This window comes from Oryctolagus cuniculus, chromosome 18 (genome assembly GCF_051225735.1).
Source record: "Oryctolagus cuniculus isolate XC-2025 breed Fujian yellow rabbit chromosome 18, ASM5122573v1, whole genome shotgun sequence".
NCBI lineage: Eukaryota > Metazoa > Chordata > Mammalia > Lagomorpha > Leporidae > Oryctolagus > Oryctolagus cuniculus.
In genome coordinates this window covers 51385722-51408088 of record NC_142884.1, presented here as the reverse complement: position 1 = coordinate 51408088, position 22367 = coordinate 51385722, and the positions used below count along the sequence as shown (strand labels likewise).

The 22367-nt window shown below is 58.2% G+C and overlaps 1 protein-coding gene and 1 long non-coding RNA gene across 10 annotated transcripts in view; one reads left to right on the top strand and one right to left on the bottom strand.

Moving 5' to 3' along the window:
• Positions 1 to 2824: 2824 nt before the first annotated feature.
• Positions 2825 to 8441, bottom strand: LOC103348472 (uncharacterized). 2 transcript variants are annotated; one of them, XR_007919918.3, is made up of 4 exons: positions 8301 to 8441; positions 3849 to 3989; positions 3703 to 3757; positions 2825 to 3146 (listed from the first exon to the last, which is right to left on the bottom strand). It is a non-coding gene; the product is annotated as an uncharacterized LOC103348472 (long non-coding RNA). The 2 variants fall into 2 exon arrangements; XR_016224855.1 differs by lacking the exon at positions 3703 to 3757.
• Positions 8442 to 10691: 2250 nt separating this feature from the next.
• KIFC3 (kinesin family member C3) overlaps positions 10692 to 22367 on the top strand; it is a 35503-nt gene continuing 23827 nt past the window's right edge. Inside the window, exons 1-4 of one of the 8 annotated variants that reach the window (XM_070061960.2) lie at positions 10716 to 10848; positions 15676 to 15886; positions 18432 to 18577; positions 21964 to 22108. In XM_070061960.2, the coding sequence (XP_069918061.1) occupies positions 15715 to 15886; positions 18432 to 18577; positions 21964 to 22108 (463 nt within the window). In that variant the 5' untranslated portion in view covers positions 10716 to 10848; positions 15676 to 15714. Of the gene's footprint in view, positions 10849 to 15675; positions 15887 to 15938; positions 16239 to 18431; positions 18578 to 21963; positions 22109 to 22367 lie in introns of those variants that run through there. The other 7 variants (XM_070061965.2, XM_070061961.2, XM_070061963.2 and 4 more) reach the window with 7 other exon arrangements.

Sequence of the window (22367 nt, the reverse complement as noted above, 5' to 3'; positions counted from 1 at the left end):
CCTCCTCCCTCTGGGTCCACACACACCTGCTCTTTGATCCACGTTGGCTCCTTGTGCCTCGGAGAGGGTGAGCACCAGAGGCAGGGGTCCCTGCCACTCTGGTCGGCAGCCGGAGCCGTCCTCTGCCACTTGGGGGTCTTCACACGCTGCTTCTCTGTGTTCTGGAGTGGGGGTGCCTGGAGGGAGATGGCTGGGGAGAGGCTGGGTGCTGAAGGCAAATCCCAAAGGCAACTCTGGCCTGACCCTGGGCACTCCCTCTCTCCCTCCTTTCCTTCCTCTTGTCCTTTCTTTCTTAAATAGTCTTATTGAGACATAATTAACATACCATAAAATCCAACCGTTGCAAATGCGGAAGTGGAGGGTTTTTAGCACATTTACAGAATTGTGCAACCATCCCTATTAGCACTCGCTCCCCAGGCCCCTCCTCCTCCCAGCCCCCGGCAACCGCCAGTGTTTCCCTGTGTCCTTGGAGTGGCACGTGTACTGCATATAAATTATGAAGCCGGAGCCCCGGGGGCTGGGGTGGATCGCCCCACTTTGGGACTGGCAGGGCCAGGGCCATCCATTCTAGTACCCGTCACTCCTGGCTGTGGGGCTGGGAAGGTCACCAGCCCCCCTATTCTTTACCGAGGCTGGGGGGACATGAGACCAGCTGAGGGCAAGAAACCTGCCCAGGGTGACACACGGGGTTGGGGACACGGCCCCTATGCTACGGTTCCCACCTTCCCCACGGCAGCCCCTCCCCCTCGGTGGGGAGCAAATGGCAAATGACAGCACAGGCAGCCCTAGATCTACAGGTTAAGGCCAGAGCTGGGCACGTAGTTGTCCCTCAGCAGCTGAAAGCTGAGCCGAGATCAAGCTGCTGCCCCGGCATTCCAGGCCCGCGGATCCTGCTTGCTTGGGGCAGGAGGAAGTGCATCCGTGCAGCCCCGGAAGGTGGCAGGTGGACGCCGCTGGGCCTGCGGGGCTCCCCGTCACTTGTTCCTGGCACCTGGAGCGGGCGATGCTGGCAGGGCGGGCCGCAGGTTGCTTGCGCTGGGCGGGATGACTAAGACCCGGGGCCGTGGGAGTCTGGTTAATCAGCTGTGGCAAAGCTTCCCCTACTGTTTGCAAACAAGGGCCACCCCCAGAGGAGGAGCACCCAGGCTGCGGGGAGCTGCTGTGGCCGCCACAGGGCCTGGCACAGAGAGTGTGAGGTTGCAGTGCCAGGAGGCGGGCTGGGCGGGCTGGGGCTGGGGCTTCCCAGGCGCAGGAGGCTCCCTGGCCCTGGCTGCTGCCTCGGCCCCTCCCTCCCCTCCTGGAGGGGTTCTGGTCCAGGAGTGACTGACCGACACCCAGCACAGGGTAGTGGGAGAGCAGGGATGATGTCGGGATGCCCGTGGCTGCCTGAACAGAATCACATGTCTAGGGTTTCTTTCTTTTCTTTTCTTTCTTTCTTTTCTTTTCTTTTCTTTTCTTTTCTTTTCTTTTCTTTTCTTTCTTTTTTTTTTTTTTTAAGATTTATTTACTTATTTGAAAGGCAGAGTTAGAGAGAAAGAGGGAGAGACAGAGAGAGATGGTCCATCCACTGGTTCTCTCCCCAAATGGCCACAATGATCAGGGCTGGCCTAGACCAAAGCCAGGATCCAGGAATTCCATCAAGGTCTCCCATATGGGATGGCAGGAGCCCAAGCACTTGGGCCATCTTCCTCTGCTTTCCCAGGTGCACTAGCAGAGAACTGGATTGGCAACAGAGAAACCAGAACTTCAACCAGCGCTCATATGGGATTCCGGCATCGCAGGGGGCATGCTCCTCGTTGGCCCCCAGTGGAAGGTTTCTTTATCTTTTTAAATTTATTTTCACTTTATTTGAAAGACACACCCAGAGAGAGAAGGATATTCTATTCAGTGGTTCACTCCCCAGATGCCCACAATAGTTGAGGCTAAGTCAGGCCAAAGCCAGGAGCTGTGAACGCATTCCACATCTCCCACGTGGGTGGCAGGGACCCAAATACGTGAGCCATCGCCTGCTGCCTCCCAGAGTGAGCATCTGTAGGAAGCTGGAATTGGAAGCAGCATTGGGACTCTAACCAGGCACTCCCATACTGGGATGCAGGTGTCCCAACAGGCGGCTCACCCGCCACACCAACGCCTACCCCATCTCGGATCCCCGAGAGGGTGTCTGCGGATGTCTGGGGCTTAAGAGCTGGCAGAGAAGGGAGGGGTGTGTCCCTGTTCTCAGCCCCACCCGGCCCAGCCCGGCTGACACAGACACTCCTGGCCTGAGCACCCGGTGACCAAAGCAACACACCCCTAGCTCTGCAGTCATGGCTCGGGCGGCTCATTACGTGCCTCGTGCCTTGCAGGGGAAGCAGCCCGGGCGAGCATTCCAGGTTCCAGAGAAAAATTGTAAATTAGTGTGAAAAATAGTACTCGTCCCCAAACGCTGCCAACCCTCAGTGTAAACTCGGGAGAGCGCGGCGGATGGCAATCTGGCAACACGTTCTGAAAGTCAGACACCCAACCCCGACTCCGCTGAGAGCGACTGCTGTGCAGCTGCCGACCTTCTCCTCCCCTCCTCCCCCAGGGGGCCCACAGGGCTGTGGGTGGGGAGATGTTGGCGCCTGGGCTGTTGGTGAGTGTGGGGAAAGAGGTGGGAGCTGCTCAGACACGGGACTCACGGATAGCCGGGTCAGCCGGGGCTGAGGCGAGTGGCCACCTGCTATGCAGCTGCTTACGACTAAGATTCTTGTCGCTGGGACCCCAACGCTGAGCGAGTTCTTGGTCTCACCCTCCCTGTAGGGGCTGTGGTAGGGAACATGTTACCTGGAAAATGCTCGTTATGTGATTTTTCTTAAAAAGATTTTATTTATTTATTTTGAAAGGCAGGGTTACAGAGAGAGAAGGAGGGATGGAGAGAGATCTCTCTGCTGGTTCACTCCCCAAATGGTCACAACAACCAGAGCTGGGCCAGCTGGAAGCCAGGAGCCAGGACCTTCCTCTGGGTCTCCCATGTGGAGGGGCCCAAGCACTTGGGCCATCTTCTACTGCCTTCCCAGGCACTTTGGCAGGGAGTTGGATCGGAAGTGGAGTAGCTGGGACTCGAACCAGTGCTCTGATATGGGATCCAGTGTCAAGGGCTGTGGCTTAACTACTGTGCTACAGTGCTGGCCCAGGAAAAACAATTTGTAAAAAAAATTATTTAGTTATTTGAAAGACAGTTATAGAGGGGGGAGAGAGAGAGAGAGAGAGAGATCTCCCATCTGCTGCCTCGCTCCCCAAATGGTTGTAATGGCCAGGGCTGGACCAGGCATAAGCCAGAAACCGGGAACTCCACCCAATCTCCCACGTAGGTGGCAGGGACCCAAGTACTTGGGCCATCTTCCCGCTGCTTTCCTAGGCGCATTAGCAGGGAGCTGGATGGGAAGTGGAACAGCCAGGATTCCTTTGAGTTGCCTAACCCACAGCGCCAGCCCCAGGAAAACAATTTTTAAGTTAAAGAAAATAAACCAACCACCTAGAATTTGCAGCAGGTAAGGGGAAATCATGACAGAGCAGGCAAAAGCGGAGCCGGTGTTAATATAGCGCAGCTCAGAGCAAGCAGAAGGGCATCTAGTACCAAGGAAGGAAGCCCTGAGCCTCTGGGTGATCAGAGGGAGGAGGGGCAGGGGGCGGGGCCGGCCTGGGCTTTCCCAGGCCCTTCTTGCTAAATCTTTTTATTACCTGGTGCTTAAGAACTTTATCTCTGCAGTGTTTGCATTCCTCTCATTTTTTAAGACTACAGGAAATAATAAAGGGGAAAAAAAGGCCTCTGTTTGCTTTTGACCTTGAAGCCACTGGGTCACAAACAGGTTTTAGGTTCCCCTCACCTGGGAGCTGGGAAGCTCTTCGGAGTGCAGCCACGCCGGGCAGGTTAGTTTCCACCAAGGTGGTTTGATTGGCAGGAGGACTGCCTTGGTTCCCAGCAGGGACCTCTGCAGGTGGGACAGTGGTTTCTCCTGTCGATGAGGCTGCAGAACAGTGGGGAAAGGTGGAAGGTGTCACTCACTCAAGTACCTGTGGAGTACCTAGCTCCTGTAGGAGCCAGTCTACAGCCGGCAAGGGCTAGGGGAGTGCACACCCCAGCCACGCGTTACCCAAGACCTCTGAACTTCCACGCCCACCAGAGAGCATGGCTCCTGAGAGCCAGCCAGTGAGCCCCGTGCCAAGCTTGTTCAAGTCCTGCAGCTGGTGAGGGGCAAAGCCAGAATTTAGACTTAGGGGCTGCTGTGTGGCCGGAGGCAGAGCCCAGCCCTTCTCCTCCCCGGGGTCCTCTCCAGCTCTTTTTTTTTTTTTTTTTTTTTTTTTTTTTTTTTGACAGGCAGAGTGGACAGTGAGAGAGAGAGAGACAGAGAGAAAGGTCTTCCTTTGCCGTTGGTTCACCTTCCAATGGCCGCCATGGCCAGCACGCTGCGGCCGTTGCACCATGCTGATCCGATGGCAGGAGCCAGGTACTTATCCTGGTCTCCCATGGGGTGCAGGGCCCAAGCACCTGGGCCATCCTCCACTGCACTTCCCTGGCCACAGCAGAGAGCTGGCCTGGAAGAGGGGCAACCGGGACAGAATCTGGCGCCCCGACCGGGACTAGAACCCGGTGTGCTGGCGCCGCAAGGCAGAGGATTAGCCTAGTGAGCCGCGGCGCCGGCCCCCTCTCCAGCTCTTTCTGCAGTGCTGCTGACCCACGATTTCAGGGGCTATGCAAGATGTGGATTCACAACAGCAGCTGACTGAGAGGTCCTTGCTACGGAACTGTTGAACCCAGACTGAGAAACTGTTCCCCAGCCTCGAGGGAAGATGCATGGTTCCCATAGCTGCCCCATGGAAATCATTACCTGGGGGCTTTATCCTCTTACATCCTTTTGCTAGGAATCATCATTGATTTACAGGGAAGAAAGTCTATCTGGGTATGTCTCATGCACCTGCTCCTCCCCTCTCAGTTCTGTAGGGTCTGTGTATTCAATGAACACCCAAAAGGCACTTCAAAAAGTGTTGCTATGGATTCGTTCTGAGAAGCAAGGGGGCAAGAGGCGCGGAGTCACCACACAGACACCGGGGAGTCAGGTGAAAGTGGCCAGAGGCAAGCAGCCCACAGACTCATTTATTTCAGTTGGTACAGCAGCTTATATAGCCGAGGCAGCCAATCTGGTCAAGGGGCGGTTTATGCCCTAACCAATCACAGCCTGTTGCCAGGCAGGCTCCATTGCCAGGTGGTTTCCAAAGCCATTACCAAATAACTGAGGCTCACTTGCCAGTGGCCGTCTTGGCATGGCCTTCTCATTTCACCACAAAAAAATTCAAGGAAATGGGATTGAAAGTTTATTTTGGTCCAAAATTTTTTTGAAATCATTAATGCATAGCAGGGTCATGGGAAAGGTGATGGAAAATTTCTAGTATGAAAAAACTGCATGGATTTCAACATTTTTTTTTTTTGCGCTAAAAAAGTTTCTCATTTTCCAAGAACATTTTGAAATCTTGCACGTGACACCAGGCTCTGGGCTAGGCTCTGCTGAGGTTGATCCTGGAATCAGGAAAGAGCCCTGCCTTCAAGGTGCCAGTGGGACAGACAGGAATGTCTGTGACAGCCCCGGGTGGGGGACACTGCAGGGGTGAGCCCACCTGCAGCTGCCAGGGGTCACGGACGGTCTCCTCCAAGGCGACAAGCAAGACAAGCAGAACTGGTGGGTACAGGCTGGCAGAGGCATGTGGCAGTGGGGTAAAGGAGAGGGCAGGCAGCACAGCGTCTGCAAGGCCTGGAGGTGCCTGGCTCTCAGGGTGAATAAGAGAACCGGAAAATCACGCACATCGTACCCGTGTTGACTGTGGTGCCGTGAGGATCGGGTCACACAGTCTGGCTATCATCTCCCCTCTCTGCTTCCCTTTGCCAAGGGCTCCCAGGCCCTTGCCCGTTTTTCTGAGGGATGATGGAGAGGTGAGAGTTTCAGGCTCTTTCAACACAAAGATAACACTGCTGCCACCTGCCTGGGGCACAGGTTGGATGTGCCTTTGGTGTGGCCCCCTGAGACAGCTGTGCCTCTACCAGAGGTGGCTGAGAAGAGGTCAAAGGCAGAACATGAGCATCCTCACTTACGTTGGCATGGTCAGGTTTCTGGAAGTTGTCCGCTTTCCCTGTGGTCAGGGGATCATGCGTGATGTTTCCGGATAGAAATGACCTTGGAGTTGATCAGTATGAAATTCCTGGTGACTGGCACATTTTTAAAAATAAGTGTCAACAATCGTGAAGCCATTCTTTTTTTCTGTTTAAAAAGATTTATTTATTTATTTGAAAGGCAGAGTTACAGAGGGGGAGAAAGAAAAAGAGAGGGAGAGACGTCTAGCATCCATTTGTTCACTCCCCAGTGAGTGCCAACAGTCAGGTCTGGACCAGGCTGAAGAGAGAAACCTGCAACTCCATTCGGATCATCCATGGGGGAGGCAGGACCCAAGCACTTGGGCCACCTTCTGAGCTAGACTGGAAGTGGAGCAACCGAGATTTGAACTGGTGTCCATATGGGATGCGGGTGTCACATCTTTAGGCTTAATCTACTGCGCCACAATGCCAGCCCCTAGTTTGTGCTTTTCTTTTCTTTTTTTTTTTTTTATTTTTGACAGGCAGAGTGGACAGTGAGAGAGAGAGACAGAGAGAGAAAAGAAAGGTCTTCCTTTTGCTGTTGGTTCACCCTCCAATGGCCGCCGCTGCAGCCGGCGCACCGCGCTGATCCGATGGCAGGAGCCAGGATCCAGGTGCTTTTCCTGGTCTCCCATGGGGTGCAGGGCCCAAACACCTGGGCCATCCTCCACTGCACTCCCTGGCCATAGCAGAGAGCTGGCCTGGAAGAGGGGCAACCGGGACAGAATCCAGCGCCCCGACCGGGACTAGAACCCGGTGTGCCGGCGCTGCAAGGTGGAGGATTAGCCTATTGAGCCACGGCGCCGGCTAGTTTGTGCTTTTCAAGTCAGAGTTTTGCTACAGTTCTAAGAATACCTCTTTTTTTTTTTTTTTTTTTTTTTTTACATTTTTAAAGATGATGTATTTATTTACTTGAGAGGCAGAGTCACAGAGAGAGGGAGAGACAGAGGTCTTCCATCCACTGTTTCCCTCTCCAAATGGCTGCAACAGCTGGAGCCAGGAGCTTCCTCTGGGTCCCCAACATGCGTGCAGGGGCCCAAGCACTTGGGCCATCCTCCACTGCCTTCCCAGGCCATCAGCAGAGAGCTGGATCGGAAGTGGAACAGCCGGGACTTGAACCATCGCCCACATGGGATGCTGGCACCGCAGGCGGAGAACTAACTCACTACCCCACAGCCTCAGCCCCAGCCCCAGCGCCAGAACATCTCTTCTTCATGCCCCGGATTTCTTGGTCCTTCGAGGGACTGTGCTCTCGCACCCGTATACACAGGATGGCCCTCTGGGTGTGCCCACACATCCTTGGGGGCTCCCCGCTCATGTTCACTGCAGGTTGGATTCATCAACAAACTTCCTGAGGCTCAGCTTCTCTCCTGAAAGACAGGCTGATGGCGCGGGCGCTCGGGGTTAAATGGGTTCGTGTTTATGAAGCGCTCGCTGCAGTGCCTGGCACGGGGCTAGCTTAGAAGTAAATGGTGTCTATTATGTGCCCAGAAAAGGGAAAAGGCTGTACTACAGTGTTGGCAGGGTTTATCTCCAGTGGGTGGGATAAGGGTTACAGCGAACATCTAATCAGAGAAAAAGAACACTAAATGTTATTAAGTTAAAATGCTGGCTCAGGCTTGCCGGAAGGAACCTGCCGTTCGTGTGGATGTACCGCCTCCCAAGTAAGACCAGCCCCCGCCCCATTTCACACCAGGACTTGGAAGGCAGGCGACCCACCCTCCCACCAACCAACAGGGACCACAGTAAAGGGAAGTGTCTGGAAACGTCCGCTCACCCCTGCTGCCGGCCCCAAGGCTTTCTCTCCCATGGGGAGGGGCTTCAGGGGGCCTTGGCTGCAAACCAAACTCGCCAGGGAGCCTCGCAGCCACCGCAGCCACCGCCACCGGGAGCCTGCCATCTAACCCTCCACTGAGCCTTCGCTCAGGAATCTCAAATTCAAACAGGCCCTAGCCCACGTCCAGTGGGAGGGACGGTGACTGTGCTGACCTGGCATCCAAAACATTCGAAGGCCCAGGCCCTGGCAGACTGCTAGTCCCGGGCCTGGGCAGCCACAGGAGACAGAACTCGCCTGGAGCGCCAGGACCCCGCAAGTTCCCGCCTTGCCCCTCCTGGGCCAGCGGGAAGGGCCCCGTGCCCACCCTCCTCGGATTACCTGCAGAGCCATCAGCCTGCTTGCTTTCTCCTTCCGCACCCTGGAGGGAGAATACTGCTGCTAACCCTGGAATCAAACGCGCCTCTGTCTGGGAGACAAAGAACAGAGCAGCTCCTCCGGGTCAGCTGTCTGTCCTGCCCGCCCGCTCAGTCTCCCCCAGGCCCCCACCAGGAGCTCAGGAGCCCCGAGGGGAGGGCCTTCTGGGGCTGAACTGGGAGCTGCTTTCGCTGGAGCGGAAAGGAATATTTTACCTTAAAAAACCCCCGAGCAGCTTTGCCGCACTGAGATGCTCATTTGCTGGGCTTGGGGGAGGGGAGAGGCTGGGAGGCAGCCCGGCTTAAGCGTTGGCGCTAGACAGCGTGACAGTGCGTGTGCCAGAGCACGTGACAGAGTGTATGTGCACCATCTCCCGTGCAAGTGCCTGCCGGGATGGGAAGAAAGTGTGTGTGTGTGTGTTCGAGCAAGGAAAGCGAATGAGCATGTGAGAGGCGTGCACAGGGTCCTTCCACAGAGTCACTGAGGGGCTGGTGTTGCGGTGCAGCGAGTCCAACTGCGCCTCGGGACGCCCGCAGCCCATATCAGAGTGCGGGTTCAAGTCCTGGCTATCCTGCAATTCTGATCTAGCTTCCTGCTAACATGCCTGGGACTTACTAGATGATGGTCCAAGTCCTTGGGTCTCTGCCACCCAAGTGGGAGACCCAGATGGAGTTCCTGACTCCTGACTTCAGCCTGGCTCAGCCTTGGCTGCTGTAGCCATTTGGGGAGTGAATGATGGAAAATTCTCCCCCTCTCTTTCTCTCTCTTTCCCTCTGTCTCTGTCACTGTGCCTTTCAAATTAATAAGTAAATATTTTTAAAAATGAAATCAATATTTTTAAAAACCAAATAAAATTCATGGAAAAATTGAATTAAAGGGCTGAGAATTGGCACAGTGGCTGCTGCATACGACACTAGCATCCCATATGAACACTGATTCAAATCTAAGCTGCTCCACTTCCAATCCAGCTCCCTGCTAATGCACCTGGGTAAGCAGCAGAAGACCCAAGTGCTTGAGCCCCTGCCACCCATGTGGGAGACCCAGATGGGGTTCCAGGCTCCAGGTACAAGCCTGACCGGTGGCAGCCATTGCAGCCACTTGGGGAGTGAACCAGTGGATGGAAGATATCTCTCTCTCTCTCTCCCTGTAACTGCCTTTCAAATAAATATATCTTTTCTAAAAGTTGAACTAGGGCGGGCACTGTGGCATAGCAGGTAAAGCCATTGCCTGCAGGGCTAGTTTTCCATATGGGTGCTGGTTCGAGTCCCAGCTGCTCCACTTCCCATCTGGCTCCCTGCTAATGTGCCTGGGAAGCAGAGCAAGATGGCCCAAGTCCTTGGGCCCCTGCACTCACATGGGAGACCCAGAAGAATCTCCTCGCTCCTTTCTTTGGATTGGCCCAGCTTCAGCCGTTGCGGCCATTTGGGGAGTGACCCAGTGGATGGAAGATCTGTCTTTCTCTCTCTAACTCTGCCTTGCAAATAAATAAATAAATAAATTTTTTTAATCTTCTATTGCTATCCCAGTAACAGAGAGCTGGATCGGAAGAGGAGCAGCCGGGACTAGAACCGGCACCCATATGGGATGCTGGCACTTCAGGCCACGGCTTTAACCCGCTGCACCACAGTGCTGGCCCCATTAAATCTTTAAAAACTAAATTAAAAAGTCTCAATGCATGGGACTACAGCTTGACCTGGTAGTTGAGCCACCCATTGGGACACACCCATTCCAAAACAGAATGCCTAAATTTGAATCTTGGCTCTGTATCCAATTCTAGCTTCCTGCTAACGTTCATCCTGGGAGACAGCAGGTGAACGTTCAAGTACTTGGGTCTCTGCCACCACGCATGCATAGAGAGACATGCATTGAGTTCCTGGCTCCCTGCTTTTGCCTGGCCCAGCGCCAGCTCTTGTATGCATTTGGGGAGTGAAGGTGAGATCTGTCTTTCAAATAGATAAAAGAAACAAAAACTGAACAGAATAGACATCTATGAACTTTCCGGAGCACCTTGTATGTGTGAGTACTGGCTAGGATGCATGCACTCTTTGTCCCAGGACTGATGCGTTGCTCACCAGCACGAGGGAGCGCGCAGTGTGCACCACCGGGTGTGGGCACGTGTGTGATAACTTCATGGGTGGGCGCCGTCCGGCGTGTGCCGGCATGTGTGTGGCATGTTCTGCTCCCGAGACCGTTCCCGAAAGCAGGAGCACGTGTGCGCGTGCCCCCGCGGCTGGCCGCACACACCGGCACCCCCGTGTGCGGGGGCGCGCGCCTGGGCCCGCGCGTGCGCGTGAGATTGTGCGCGCGCGCCGCCCCCCGCCGGGGTCGGCGCCGGTTGCCATGGGAACGCGCCGCGGCCCGAGTTAATCATTTCCTGTGGAAAGTGTGCGGGAGGGGCGGGAGCGGGGCGGGCCGAGGAGGCGGCGGCGTGGAGCTGCCTCCCACCGGCGGGCCGGGCCGGGCCGAGCCCCGGGCGCTGCGGCGACGCCGGGATCCTGCCTCCGCCGGGCCGGTGAGTCGGGGGCCCAGGCGGGCTGGGGGCGGGCTGGGCGCTCGGGCTCCGCCCGGTCCGCCGTTCGGGGCGCCGCATCCGGGCCGGCCTTTCCCACGGGACCCCTGTGCCCCGGCCCGCCAGGGACGCGGGGAGAGCCGGGCCCCTGACACCCGGCCCTGCGCAGGCCCCCGGCGCCGTCCAGCGGGAGCCGAGGACCTTGCTGGGAGCCGAGCACTGGGGCAGCATGTCCCCTGGAATCGGAGCAGGCTCCGTAGCTGATTCTGATTTCATTGGCCGGGGGAGAGCGCAGACCCTACCTGGGAGCTGCAGTGTCAATCAGCGCCGCCCCCTTTGCAGGGGTCTCCTGCTCCCACCCACCCCCGCCCCCTTTGGTCCCTCCCACCACGGTCAGTTCTGGCGGGGCACAGGGTGGGGTGCGCCAGTCCCGCGGTCAGGAAGAAGGGTCCCGGCCAGCCGGGGCCCTGTTGGGCAGTGAGGAGAGGGCCTTTGACAGCTGCAGCTGGCAGGGGGGCGGGGGTCCCTGCAGGGAGAGTGAGCCCAGGAGCCACCCGTTTCCACCCACCCCCACTGCGAGTTAGAGCAGAACTCTGGCCGGTGCAGTGAAGGGCCTGGTCCTGGGAGATTTTAAAGAGGAAGCTTATTTGAATTCTGAAAGGCGGTTGCAGCCCCACTCCCACCGCCCAACACGTGTGGCTCAAGGTAGGGGGTGGTGGCCACCTCTGGCCTTTCACCTTCCCTGGCTTTCCCTCGGGCTGGGGCTGGGTGAGCACCCACCCTTGTCCTGCCGTGTTCCCCGTGCCCTTGGCCGGCGGGAGCTATTTGCTAGGAATGCAGCCTCAGAACGGGGCCCTGTGTTTGCAGTGTCTGGACCTGAGGGACGCTGGTGCCAAATTCTGCTGTCTGTGTGGACACCGGGGCGCAGAGGCTTGGAAATCTCAGCCCCTGCGCTGCCTCTCCGACCTTCGGCCTGTCCCCCTGCAGCAGTCTGTGGGCAGCTGTCATCTGGTCCCCGTCTCTGCGGTGTCCCTGGTCTCGGGCAGGGCCAGAGCCTAAACCCACAGAGCCAGATGGCCTCCTCTTCCTTCCACCCCCCCCGGCCCCCCAGCCAGCTCCTCTAGATCCCACCACCCCTGGAGCAGTCACTGCAAAATAAGATGTTCACGCTCCTGGCGTGTGCCAGTCTTGTGCCAAACACGATTACACACACACTGCTCTGACCTGTAAGGTGGCTTCTCCCCATTTGGTAGAGGGAAATGGTGAGGCACAGAGGGTCAGAGTCATTCTCCCAAGGTCACACAGCTAGTGAGCAGCAGAGCCAGGGTCTGAGCCAGCCTCCTGGCCCTACCCTGTGACTCCCAGGTAGGCAGAGGTCCCGGGAAGCCGGAACCCAGAAGCCGGGTCAAGTGTGAAATCCCTGTGCAAAGGAGGAGAGAGAGAGGACGTCTTTGTGGGTCCAGACCCTGGACTCATTTGAGATTCCTTGAGACATTTGACCTTCACAACCGTCCTGCTGCTAAATTCAGCTGCTTCCTCCTCTTTGGGATCTAGCACGCCCTTCCTCTTTCTTCCTGCTGTCTTCCTGGCCGCCTCGCCGGCTTCCCGTCCTGATAGCCACAGGAATCTTGTCTGCTGGCGCCCCGTGGCCTCACGGATCTCCCCGACACCCCCGCTGCCCGTGGAGTCAGCCTCAGTGCCCTGCAGCCGGGCACGCAGCTGCACCGGCCCTCCCCCGGCTCTGCCGTTGGCCCGCAGGCTGCCGGTGTGCCCAGCTTTGTGCCAGACGGCCTGGAGACCAGGGCGGTGCTGCCTCCCTCGGTCTCCTCCTTTGCACGCTGCTCCATCTCGGTTCCCCCGTGGCGTCTGCCCACGTGTTTGGATTGGCCTCTGCCCCGTCCTTGGGCACACACTCCTGTTCCCTTTCCAGCGAGACTGCATCCGGGAGCCTCCTCCTCCAAGCTGTCTTCCTCGGTCCGGGAAGCAAGGACCCATGATGCCATTCTCCCGGGACCCAGCTCTGGGCCTCTGGTACTAGATCTTCAGGCCCACGGCCCTGGACTCTCAGAGCCTCATTCATCCCTAGTTCTCTGTCTACCTGGCATGTTCAACCCTGTGCTCGGTGTACCACGTCCTCTGGTGTATCCTCTCCTTCTCACCCTTGCCAGACAGCCCCGAACAGAAGGGGGGCTGCTTGTCCTCCAGCCCTCACCCCACCCCTCAAGCCTTCCAAGCCTGCCCTCTGCCCTGTTCCGTTGACCACTGTCTTTTTTTCTTTTTAAAAGATTTTTATTTATTTATTTATTTGAGACATAGAGTTACAGACAGAGTGAGGGAGAGGGAGAGAGAGAGGTCTTCCATCCGCTGGTTCACTCCCCAGATGGCTGCAACCACCAGAGCTGAGCCAATCCGAAGCCAGGAGCCAGGAGCTTCCAGGTCTCCCACGCGGTTGCAGGGCCCAAGCACTTGGGCCATCTTCTGCTGCTTTCCCAGGCCACAGCAGAGAGCTGGATCAGAAGTAGAGCAGCCACACATGAACTAGTGCCCATATGGGATGCCAGCGCCACAGGCAGAGGCTTAGCCTTCTAAGCCACAGCGCCAGCCCCTGACCGCTGTCTTGAGGAGCCCCCAGGGCCTCCACCTGCCTCAGCTTTCTTCCATCCTGTCCCTCCCGTCAGCTCTCCAGTCACTGCTGGGACTGCAGTTGATGGTGCACCTGCCGCCTGTCTGGCATCCCTTCTCCAGCCTCCTCACTGGCCCCGAGTGCGCCCTGTCCTCACCCAGCTGCCACTGCTCTTGCTCAACCTTTGGTGATTGCGTCCTCACCTCTGGCGTCAGTGGCTGTCTTTCACGCCGAGTCTCGGTGTCCAGCCCTGACCTCTCTCCCAGGTTTCAGTCTCAGCAATTGCATGTGTGCGTTTCAGTTCATCCACCCAGCAAGCCGTACAGAATGCGTGATGTGCGCACAGCTGTAGGCTGGGTGCTGGAGCCAGAGTGGTTAGGGGTAGTGGATGTAGTTCAGACAGCTTTCCTGCCTGCAGGAAGTGGTCCTTGCAGTGAGCTGGGGGAGAGTGTTACATGGCCCAGGTAGCTGCACTAGGAGGTACCTTAGGCACCCCCAAATCAATCTGTTTTTTAAATGTTCAATTTGTTTATTTGTTATTGTTGTATATATTTCAGCTGTTTTTTTTTTAAAGATTTATTTATTTATTTGAAAGATTTACAGCAAGAGAAGGAGAGACAGAGAAATAAGAGAGATCTTCCATCCACTGATATACTCCCCAAATAGCCGCAACAGCCAGGGCTGGGCCAAGCTGAAGCCAGGAACCAGGAGCTTCATCCAGGTCTCCCATGTAGGTGCAGGGGCCCAAGCACTTGGGCCATCCTCCTCCACTGCTTTTCCCAGTCCATTAGCAGGGAGTTGGACCAGAAATGGGGCAGCTGGGACTTGAACTGGTGCCCATATGGGGTGCAGGCACTGCAGGCCGTGGCTTAACCCACTGCGCCACAGCACCAGGCCCCCAGCTCAATTTTTTTTAAAAGTTTTAAACAAGTGACTTCAGTTTCTACCTTAAAAAATATTTATTTATTTATTTATTTGAAAGGCAGAATTACAGAGAAGCAGAGGTAGGAGGAGGAGAGAGAAACTTCCACCTGCTGGTTTATTCCCCAAATGACCGCAACAGCTGGAGCTGGGCTGATCTGAAGTCAGGAGCCAGGAGCTTTCTCTGGGTCTCCCACGTGGGTGCAGGGCCCCAAGCACCTGAGCTATCTTCTACTGCTTTCCCAGGCCATAGCAGAGAACTGGATCAGAGGTGGAGCAGCCGGGTCTTGAACCAGTGCCCATATGGGATGCCAGCACTGCAGGCGGTGGCTTTACCCAGTACACCACAGCGCCGGCACCCCCCACTCAATCTTAAAACCAAAAGCAAACTCCATGTCGCCTCTCCAGGCTGATTTCCCTTCTTCTGTAAGTGACATCACTGGACATGAGACTCTAGCTTGGTCAGCTTAAATGCCCTTAAGACTGCTTTGCACATAGTAGGTGCTCAGTAAAGTCTTGTGCAGTGCATGCTGGAACTCTGGTCCCTTTGTTCTGTTCACGAGGGGCCTGTGAGTTTTCTGTTTCTGATCAGTGCCCTGCACACCACCTGGTGCCTGGCACCTACCTCCCTACCTCCAGCCTCCCTGGATCCCGTTCAGATTGGGAGGGTTTATTGAAACGTGTATCTCCCTTCTGACCTGGAGCTTGGAGGCTGCATCTCTCCTGATTAAAGAGGACTCCCTTCCCCCTCCCGGCAGGGACCTGACCCACAGCAGGCATCTGATAAGTAAGTGGTAAATGAGGGATGGATGAATCTTGGGATCTCAACAGCTGACGTGGTACCTGCCCTGCTCCAGGCACAGCGAAGGCTAGACGGCTACACAAGTGAGCTAACTTTAAGAGAATTTGCTGCAGATACGTCTAGCTTGGCACTGGCCACAGCCAGGGCTTTCCCGAGCCCTTGTCTGCAGAGCAGCCTGAGGCTGATGGTTCAGAAACTGAGACGTCTTGGAGAAAAAGGACCAGACTTCGGGGTAGAGGGAGATGGTGCTGCTGTGGTGCCTTCTCCAGGTGGGGCCATGACCTGTGCACTGTCTGTGCCGCCGGGCTCAGAGGCACGCCCCGCAGGGTGCTGCACACCCGCACCTTGCTGAGCCTCCCTGCTCAGTAGCAAGCACCCTGCCAATGGTGACAGGTCCCATTTTGTGCTGGAGGCCGCCACTGGGCAACAGGTGACCTGTGATCCCCTGACCTGTGGAGCTCATCTCCCGTCATTCTCTCCACAGGCTGCCCCGAGCCCGGAGGAGGCTGCTGAGCCCCGGGCCATGGTCCCTTCTCGCAGGACGTGGAACCTGGGAGCCACGCCCTCGCTGCGGGGCCTGTGGAGAGTGGGCCGGGCCGCGGAGCAGGAGCCGGGGATGGCTCGCCCCGCCCCAGCCGCTGCCAGCCCGGCTGCCCGCCCTTCCCCGCACACCGGCCTGGGGAGGTTGAGAACTGGTGAGTCCGCATTTTTAAAATGCCTCTTTATTTCCCGGCCTTCCTCCAGATCGCAGAGATGAGACTGAGGTTTCTCGCCCGGTTCCTCAGTCAGAGCTGTCAGGTAATTACAGGGTAAGCGGCAGCCCGAGCCAGGCGGGCTGGCGGGCGGGCAGGCACAGTGCCCTGCGCTGCCTCGCCAGGCGCCCCTTCCCTGCGCCCTGCCTGGACGCTGGGTTAAACTTTAACAGTCCCTGGAGCGGGAAAGGGAAGAAGGACAACCACGGTCTCGGTGGCCGGCCCGGCCGGGGCTCTGCCGTCCGATCTGCCGGTCCCAGGCCGAGCGCTCCCGGGCTCACAGCTGGTAAACAAGGTAGGTGAAGCGGCCGGGCAGCCGGGGTGCCCTTGGCGGCGCTGACACTTGATCCCGGCTGGGCTGGCCCGAGGGAGGCGTGAGGGGTGGACTGAGGCTGGTGGGGAGCGCGGCCTGGCGGGCTTTGGGCGCCCATGTGCTCTGTCTGAGGTGCCCTCCAGGCGGCTTCTGTAGGTAGCAGGGCAGCACGGGGCAGGGGGCGGGGAAGGGGCCCTGGGGAACTGTTGGTGCCAGCGCGCCTGTCTGGGTCCTGTCCCCGGGCGGGCATGCGGCCACCCAGAGGTGCTTGGCTCCTGTGGTGCTGGGTGGGGCTGGATTGTGGGGGCCGGGGAGGTGCCCCGACCCTCTCCGGAGCTCTCCCTGGCAGGGTGCTTTGGTTTGTCAGGGAGAGAGGGCTCGCCCGGCTGGCTGGCTGCCTGAAGGGTTTTGCTGTCCGTCACTGCTGCCCTACATGGGGATAGGGGTTGTTACCAGCCGGTCTCTGGGCCATCGGGTTCAAGCCCCTGCATGCACAGAAGGGGAAACTGAGGCCCAGAGCAGGCACGGGACAGACTCCTCTTCTTTCCCGCTCTCCTGTGTTTGTGCCATCAGCGGCAGCCAGCGGGCCGCCTCCCGAGGTCTCCCTGCTTTCCGGGTTGCCTGTGGCCGGCTGGGGATGACCCAGGGGGGCCTCTGGGAAAAATGTGGAGTTTAGGGACCGGTAGACCCAGTGGCCAGGAGAGGGCAGAGGGTGTTCTCCTCCCTGCAAGGATGTCCTTAGGATCACAGATATAATAGGAATGAGTTCTGCCTTTCTGGTAGAAAAGAGAAAAAAGAGAACTTGGAGAACTTCAATGTATAAAAAGCAACTAGGAACAGCCTGTAATGTTGTCACTGAGGATTTTGGGCAGCCCCTGCCGGTCCTGTGTGCGCACGCGCTCGTGGGTCCCTTAAACAGGTGCTGTGGAGGCTGTGGCCGTGCGGACTCACGACAGTGACCAAGGGGAATTCAGTATGAGAAGTGAAGGCACAGCACGTGTCAGCGGGCGGGTGCACACCCCCCTCGGCTGCCCTGGGCCCCTCGGCACCCCCTCACTGCCACCCTCTGCAGGGTAGCTGCAGAGCGTCCTTTGGCACCTGGCATTGGAGTACTGGCTCTGGGTGACCCGAGCACGTCCTTAACCCACTTGAGCTGCTGGTTCTTTGCCAGTCCAGTGGGGAGGTCGTGAGCTGATGGCAGTTGTGGTCCAGATGGGATGCATTTGTGGGGACTGTATGTGTGCCGTCCTGTTAGATCCTCATCACAGGGCTTTGAGGCTGGCTCATTAGCCCCACTGTACTCGCAACCAGCCAAGCCCGAGCTAGGTGGGAGCCAGGCGTCTGGTGCAGCAGCTAAGACGCTGCCTGGAATGCCTGCCCCCCACATCCGAGTGTCTGGGTTCAGGTCCCAGCTCTGCCCCAGTTCCAGCTTCCTGCATGTGCGCTCTGGGAATCAGCAGGTGATGGCTCAAGCAAGTGCTCGGGCCCCTGCCACCCACACAGGGGACCCGGATGGAGTTCCTGGCTCCTGGCGTCAGCCTGGCCTGGCTCTGGCAGTTGCAGGCCTTTGAGTAATACACCAGGGCATGGACGATCCCTGTCTGTCCGTCGTTTTCTCTCTGCCTTTCAAATATATAAAAATAAATACATAAATGAAAATGAAAGAGGGGCTGTGAGGCCTGGACAGCGCTTGGCTCCAGGGGCTGGCACTCAGGATGCTGTGTCCCCCCGAGTCGCTGGCCCCGCATCTGGCCACAGTGGAGGGTGCTGGCGGACGGGGTGGCCTGCCCCAGTCAGCTCTCCTGTCCTGGAGGGAGGCAGTGTGTCAGAGGTGCCAGCAGATGCGTTTTAGCTGGTTCTGAGTATGCTCTTGGAGCCAGCAGAGGAGAAGTTGCCACCTAGAGGCGGCTGAAGTAATAAAGGCAGGCCCCGGGTGCTGGCTGGCATCAGCTTCCTTCTGCCACTGTCTGTAGAGGGCGCTAAAGAGCACGTGCCAGCCCCAAAGCCCCTGTGGGGACAGGGAGCGGGTGGGGTCTTGGGTGCTCTCCAGAGGAGAACCTGGAGGCAGCCCCTGCTTCTGTGTGGAGCGGGTGGGCAGACAGGTGCACAGCTCAGCCAGAGCGCTGCGCTGGCCCGTGGTCAGAGCATCTCACCCATCTCTCTATCCCCGGTCAGGGCGTGGAAAAGACACGGTCGGCGGCGTTGGCGACGAGGACTCTGGTGGCCGCAGTGCAGCCCGCCCAGCCCTAGCACAGTGCCGAGCACTCAGCGTGGACTGGGCTGGCCCTGGGAGTCCCCACAGGCTCTACCTGACCTTACAGGTAAGAAGCTCCCAGCCTGCAGAAACTTGAGGGGCTGGCTGGGCTGGTAGGCCTTGGCCCCGTGAACCCCTGCAGCCGGGTCCCCTGCAGGCTCCCAGGAGAGAGCTGGGGACCTGCCGGAGCCTCTTCACCAGGCTGCCCCAGCACGGCCCTGGGAGCCCGCGACCTTGGGGCAGTTTGCTTTGTTGTCTGGGGGAAGATCTCGCAGAGGGTGACAGCAGCTTTCCTTGCCGAGGAGTTAGATGGGAGGCATGGGGCCTGCTGAGATGGCTGAGCCCCAGGAAATACTGGGGAGATTGGCAGGCTTGGGGTGCCTGTCGGGCACATGCACCTGGGGTGGGGGGGGTGGAGGGAGCAATGCCGCTATTCCCTTGTGTGATGTGAGGATCCAAAGCCAGACAGGAGGCTCTGCCAACACCTGGGGTCTTTTCCTTGGCCCAACCTCACGGTCACTAACTTCACCTACGTGGGCACCCTTGGCAGTAGCACAGCTGCATGGTGACCGCAGTAATGATAGCAACTGTTAATCGCACACCGCCTTCGTCCCAGGCAGGACGTAGCTCGTAGCAGCCGTCGTGGTCCTCATTCCAGTCTCGAGACACTGTCTGATCCGAGTCTCATAGAGGAAGGCGCAGAGGCTCAGAGAGGCCCAGGAACTCGCTGCTGGCCACACAGCAAGCAGGGGTCTGAACCAGTAACCGTAGCTAGCCGTACAGCATTCACACAGGCCGGAGGTGCCATGCCGAGACCCCGGATGCCCCTGGTAGCCCTCTTACCTTTGAAAAGTGTGCTAGTAAGCGCTTAATGTTTACCTGCTTCTCTTTCCTATCCAAGCATGTCTTGTGTGTCTGTGATGGTAATCACTGTTGAGGTTGACCTGCTGTTCTGTGACCAGCTCTTGTTCCCAGCAGTGAGTCTCCGTGGTCTCTTCACGCGTGTTCGCATGCGGAGAGTAATGCGCCATGGCCCCGATCCCAGTGTGAACATAGGCCCAGCGCTTCATGTGGCTTCTGAGCCCACCTGGTCTTCTGCGGTGTTTCCTGGCCATTTTCGGGCGGTTCAGCTGTGAGATGGAGGCAGGCCGTTCTTTTTTTATCCGCGAGGTCTGGTGAGAGAATAGTTAAGGAAACCAGAGCAGAGCTTGGCTCTGACCTGAGGCCGTCGGTAGTTAACTGGGCGGCAGTGGTCAGAAGCCCGCAGCCTGCAGTCGGGCGCGGCTCCGTTCTGAGTTTTGATGACGGGGTGCCGGGCTGCGGTGGCAGCGTGGCCTGGGCTCAGCAGATCTGCCCAGGATCCATGTCCCTCTGGGCGCCATGAAGCTCCACTGCGTCAGGTCACGGGGGCGGGTCCCAGGCTCAGGGAGGCGACCCAGTGGGCAGAGGGCCACCCCAGCCTCCGGCCCAGCGGTGGAAACCTGAGGTCCTCCCCACAGAAGCGCTGTAGAAATCCCCAACCCCCCAGGGGCCAGGCTGTCCTTCCTGTGGCTTGGCCAGCGGGCCCGAAATAGCGTGACCTTGGCTGAGGTCTGCAGATGGGAAGTGCCAGCTGCTCTGACAAGCCCCTGCCATGGGATGGCAGTTGGTCCGGGGGTGGGAGTTTTCCTAACTCCAGGAGGCGCGTGCACCCCCTCCCTTAAGTGGAACCTGAAGGCCGGAGGTCACGGGAGGGAGGGAGCAGGTGGCAAAGGACGAAGGAGGAACTCTGCGGGTTGTCCTGTCTCCTCTCTCCGTTCTCTTCCTTGGCTGCTCAGTGACCAAAGTGAAGAGATGCAAAGATGACAGATAATGCAATGAAATCCGAGTCCCAGATGCCCCCATATCAGGACTTCCTGTGTGCCGACACGATGCCACAGGTGGAGAAGCCCGCACCAGGAAACTGTGTCGTGCACAGACTCATTAAAGCCGTCCATCAAAATCGCCATCAGGTTCTGTGCGCGTGAAACGGGCATGGACGGCACGGCCAGCCTCGGCTCCCCTCCCCACGGTCTGTCCTGGTGTACTGGTGAATGTTCCAGAATACCCCTGGGCCCCAGCCTTGGGACAGGGGATGTTCCGTGTGTAACGGCTGCCCGTGTCCAGCGGCTGGCACTTCCTGAGGACCTGGCCCCGGCTGGCCTGGTGAGGCGGGCGCTGTCACTGTCGTCCCTGGAGGAGGAAGACAGCGCAGCTTCCGCGAGGGCCAGGAAGCCACCCGCAGTCACACAGCTCACGCCGGGCAGAGCCAGGCTTCCCACCAGGCCCTGAGACTCGGGACAGCATTTTCAGAACACAGAGGGCACAGAGACACGAAAAACCTTGGTAACCCGTGTTGACGTTAAAAAGCAAAAGAAAACACTGTGGATATTTAGAAGGCCAAAAAGGTTCAGAATAAAGTAGGGACCACTGCCTTCCACTCTCCGCACTTCCCCCCAGATGCTGAAGTGCCACTGGTTTCCGCCCTTAGCCGCCGCACCATCTCCCCAGCCTCCCAGGGAGAGCCACCTGTCTGGATGTGGTTCTAGATCTGTCTGTGTCGGTTCTATCTCTTAGCCTCAAATGGGAGTGTACCTTACACAGCTGTGCACTGCTTGTCTGGGGCATCCTTCTTTCTCTTTAAAAACATTCATTCTTTCTGAGGCAGAGAAAGAGAGAGAGATCACTCATCTGCTAGTTCATTCCCCAGGTGCCCTAAATGGGCCAGGCTGCAACCAGGATAATGGGGCCCAAGAACTTGGGCCATCGTTGCTGCCTCCCGGGGTGCCCACGAGCAGGAGGCCCTGTTGGAGCCCAGCCTCTCAGAAGCAGGACACAGGTGTCTTCGCCGCCCTGGGCTGTCTTTCCAAGGGAGCTGTAGGGGACTTCCTCTTTCTCTCCTCCCCCCTCCTCTGCCGTGTCTCAGCCTTCTTTGTCCGTGTTCCTCCTTGGCCAAGAGATGGGGGTTCCACGGTCCCTGGACAGCCACGTGGTCCTGGTGCTGCGTAGGTGGACCGTGTGCCGCGTCCTGGGCAGCCCCGAGGGTGCCGTCTGGAAGCAGGGGGCCGTGTCTCTGGGGCAGTGGCAGCCGACATGATGGGGGAAGATGCCCTGGGATGGGTGGGCTAGTGGTGGGGTTGGGACGGGTGTCTGGGATCAACGGGGCTGCCCTGTTGACTCACGAAGGGGCAATCCGAGCTCTGCCTGAGGGCTTCAAGCGCCCACGAGAGCCTTCTTTGCTGGTGCCCGGGGGCCAGCTGCCCCAGGGGAGGGCGGGAGAGGCAGTGCCGCCGTCTCGCTGTCCACACCTCCGCCCAAAGGCTGGAGCCTCTGGGCCTGGGTTCGCTCCAGCTGCAGGTGCCCGCTGCCGGAGGCGTGCCGGGTCCCTCCCGGCGCAGTCCCCTTCACCAGAGGCTTCTGGTTGTGTCTTGGCAGCAGGCCCTGCAGGACAAGGGGTACGAGAGCAAGAGTCAGGGGACGAAAGAAGAGAAGCTCCTGAAGCGGCCGGCGCCGGCCCCCAGGCGGGAGCGGGAGCGGGAGGCCCCGGAAGCCGGTGGCGCCGTGAATGTAGAGAAACCAGGTAAAGGAGCTCCTCCCCCCGGCCCAACACCCTGGCCAGGCTGGCTCAGGAGGGGCCCTCGGGGTCAGAGCTGCCCCAGCCCACCCTCGGCAGCTGCAGGAGCCTGGGCCGCCCCTCCCGGCTCAGGGACAGCGAAGTGTGTGTGCTTGCCTGTCCCCGGCCACCCTGCTCCCAGCGCCCCACCCAGTGATAAGAGACCTTGGCCAGCTGGGGCTGGGGTTGAATTTCCCCACGTTTTGTCTTTTCCCAGTGCCTGTCA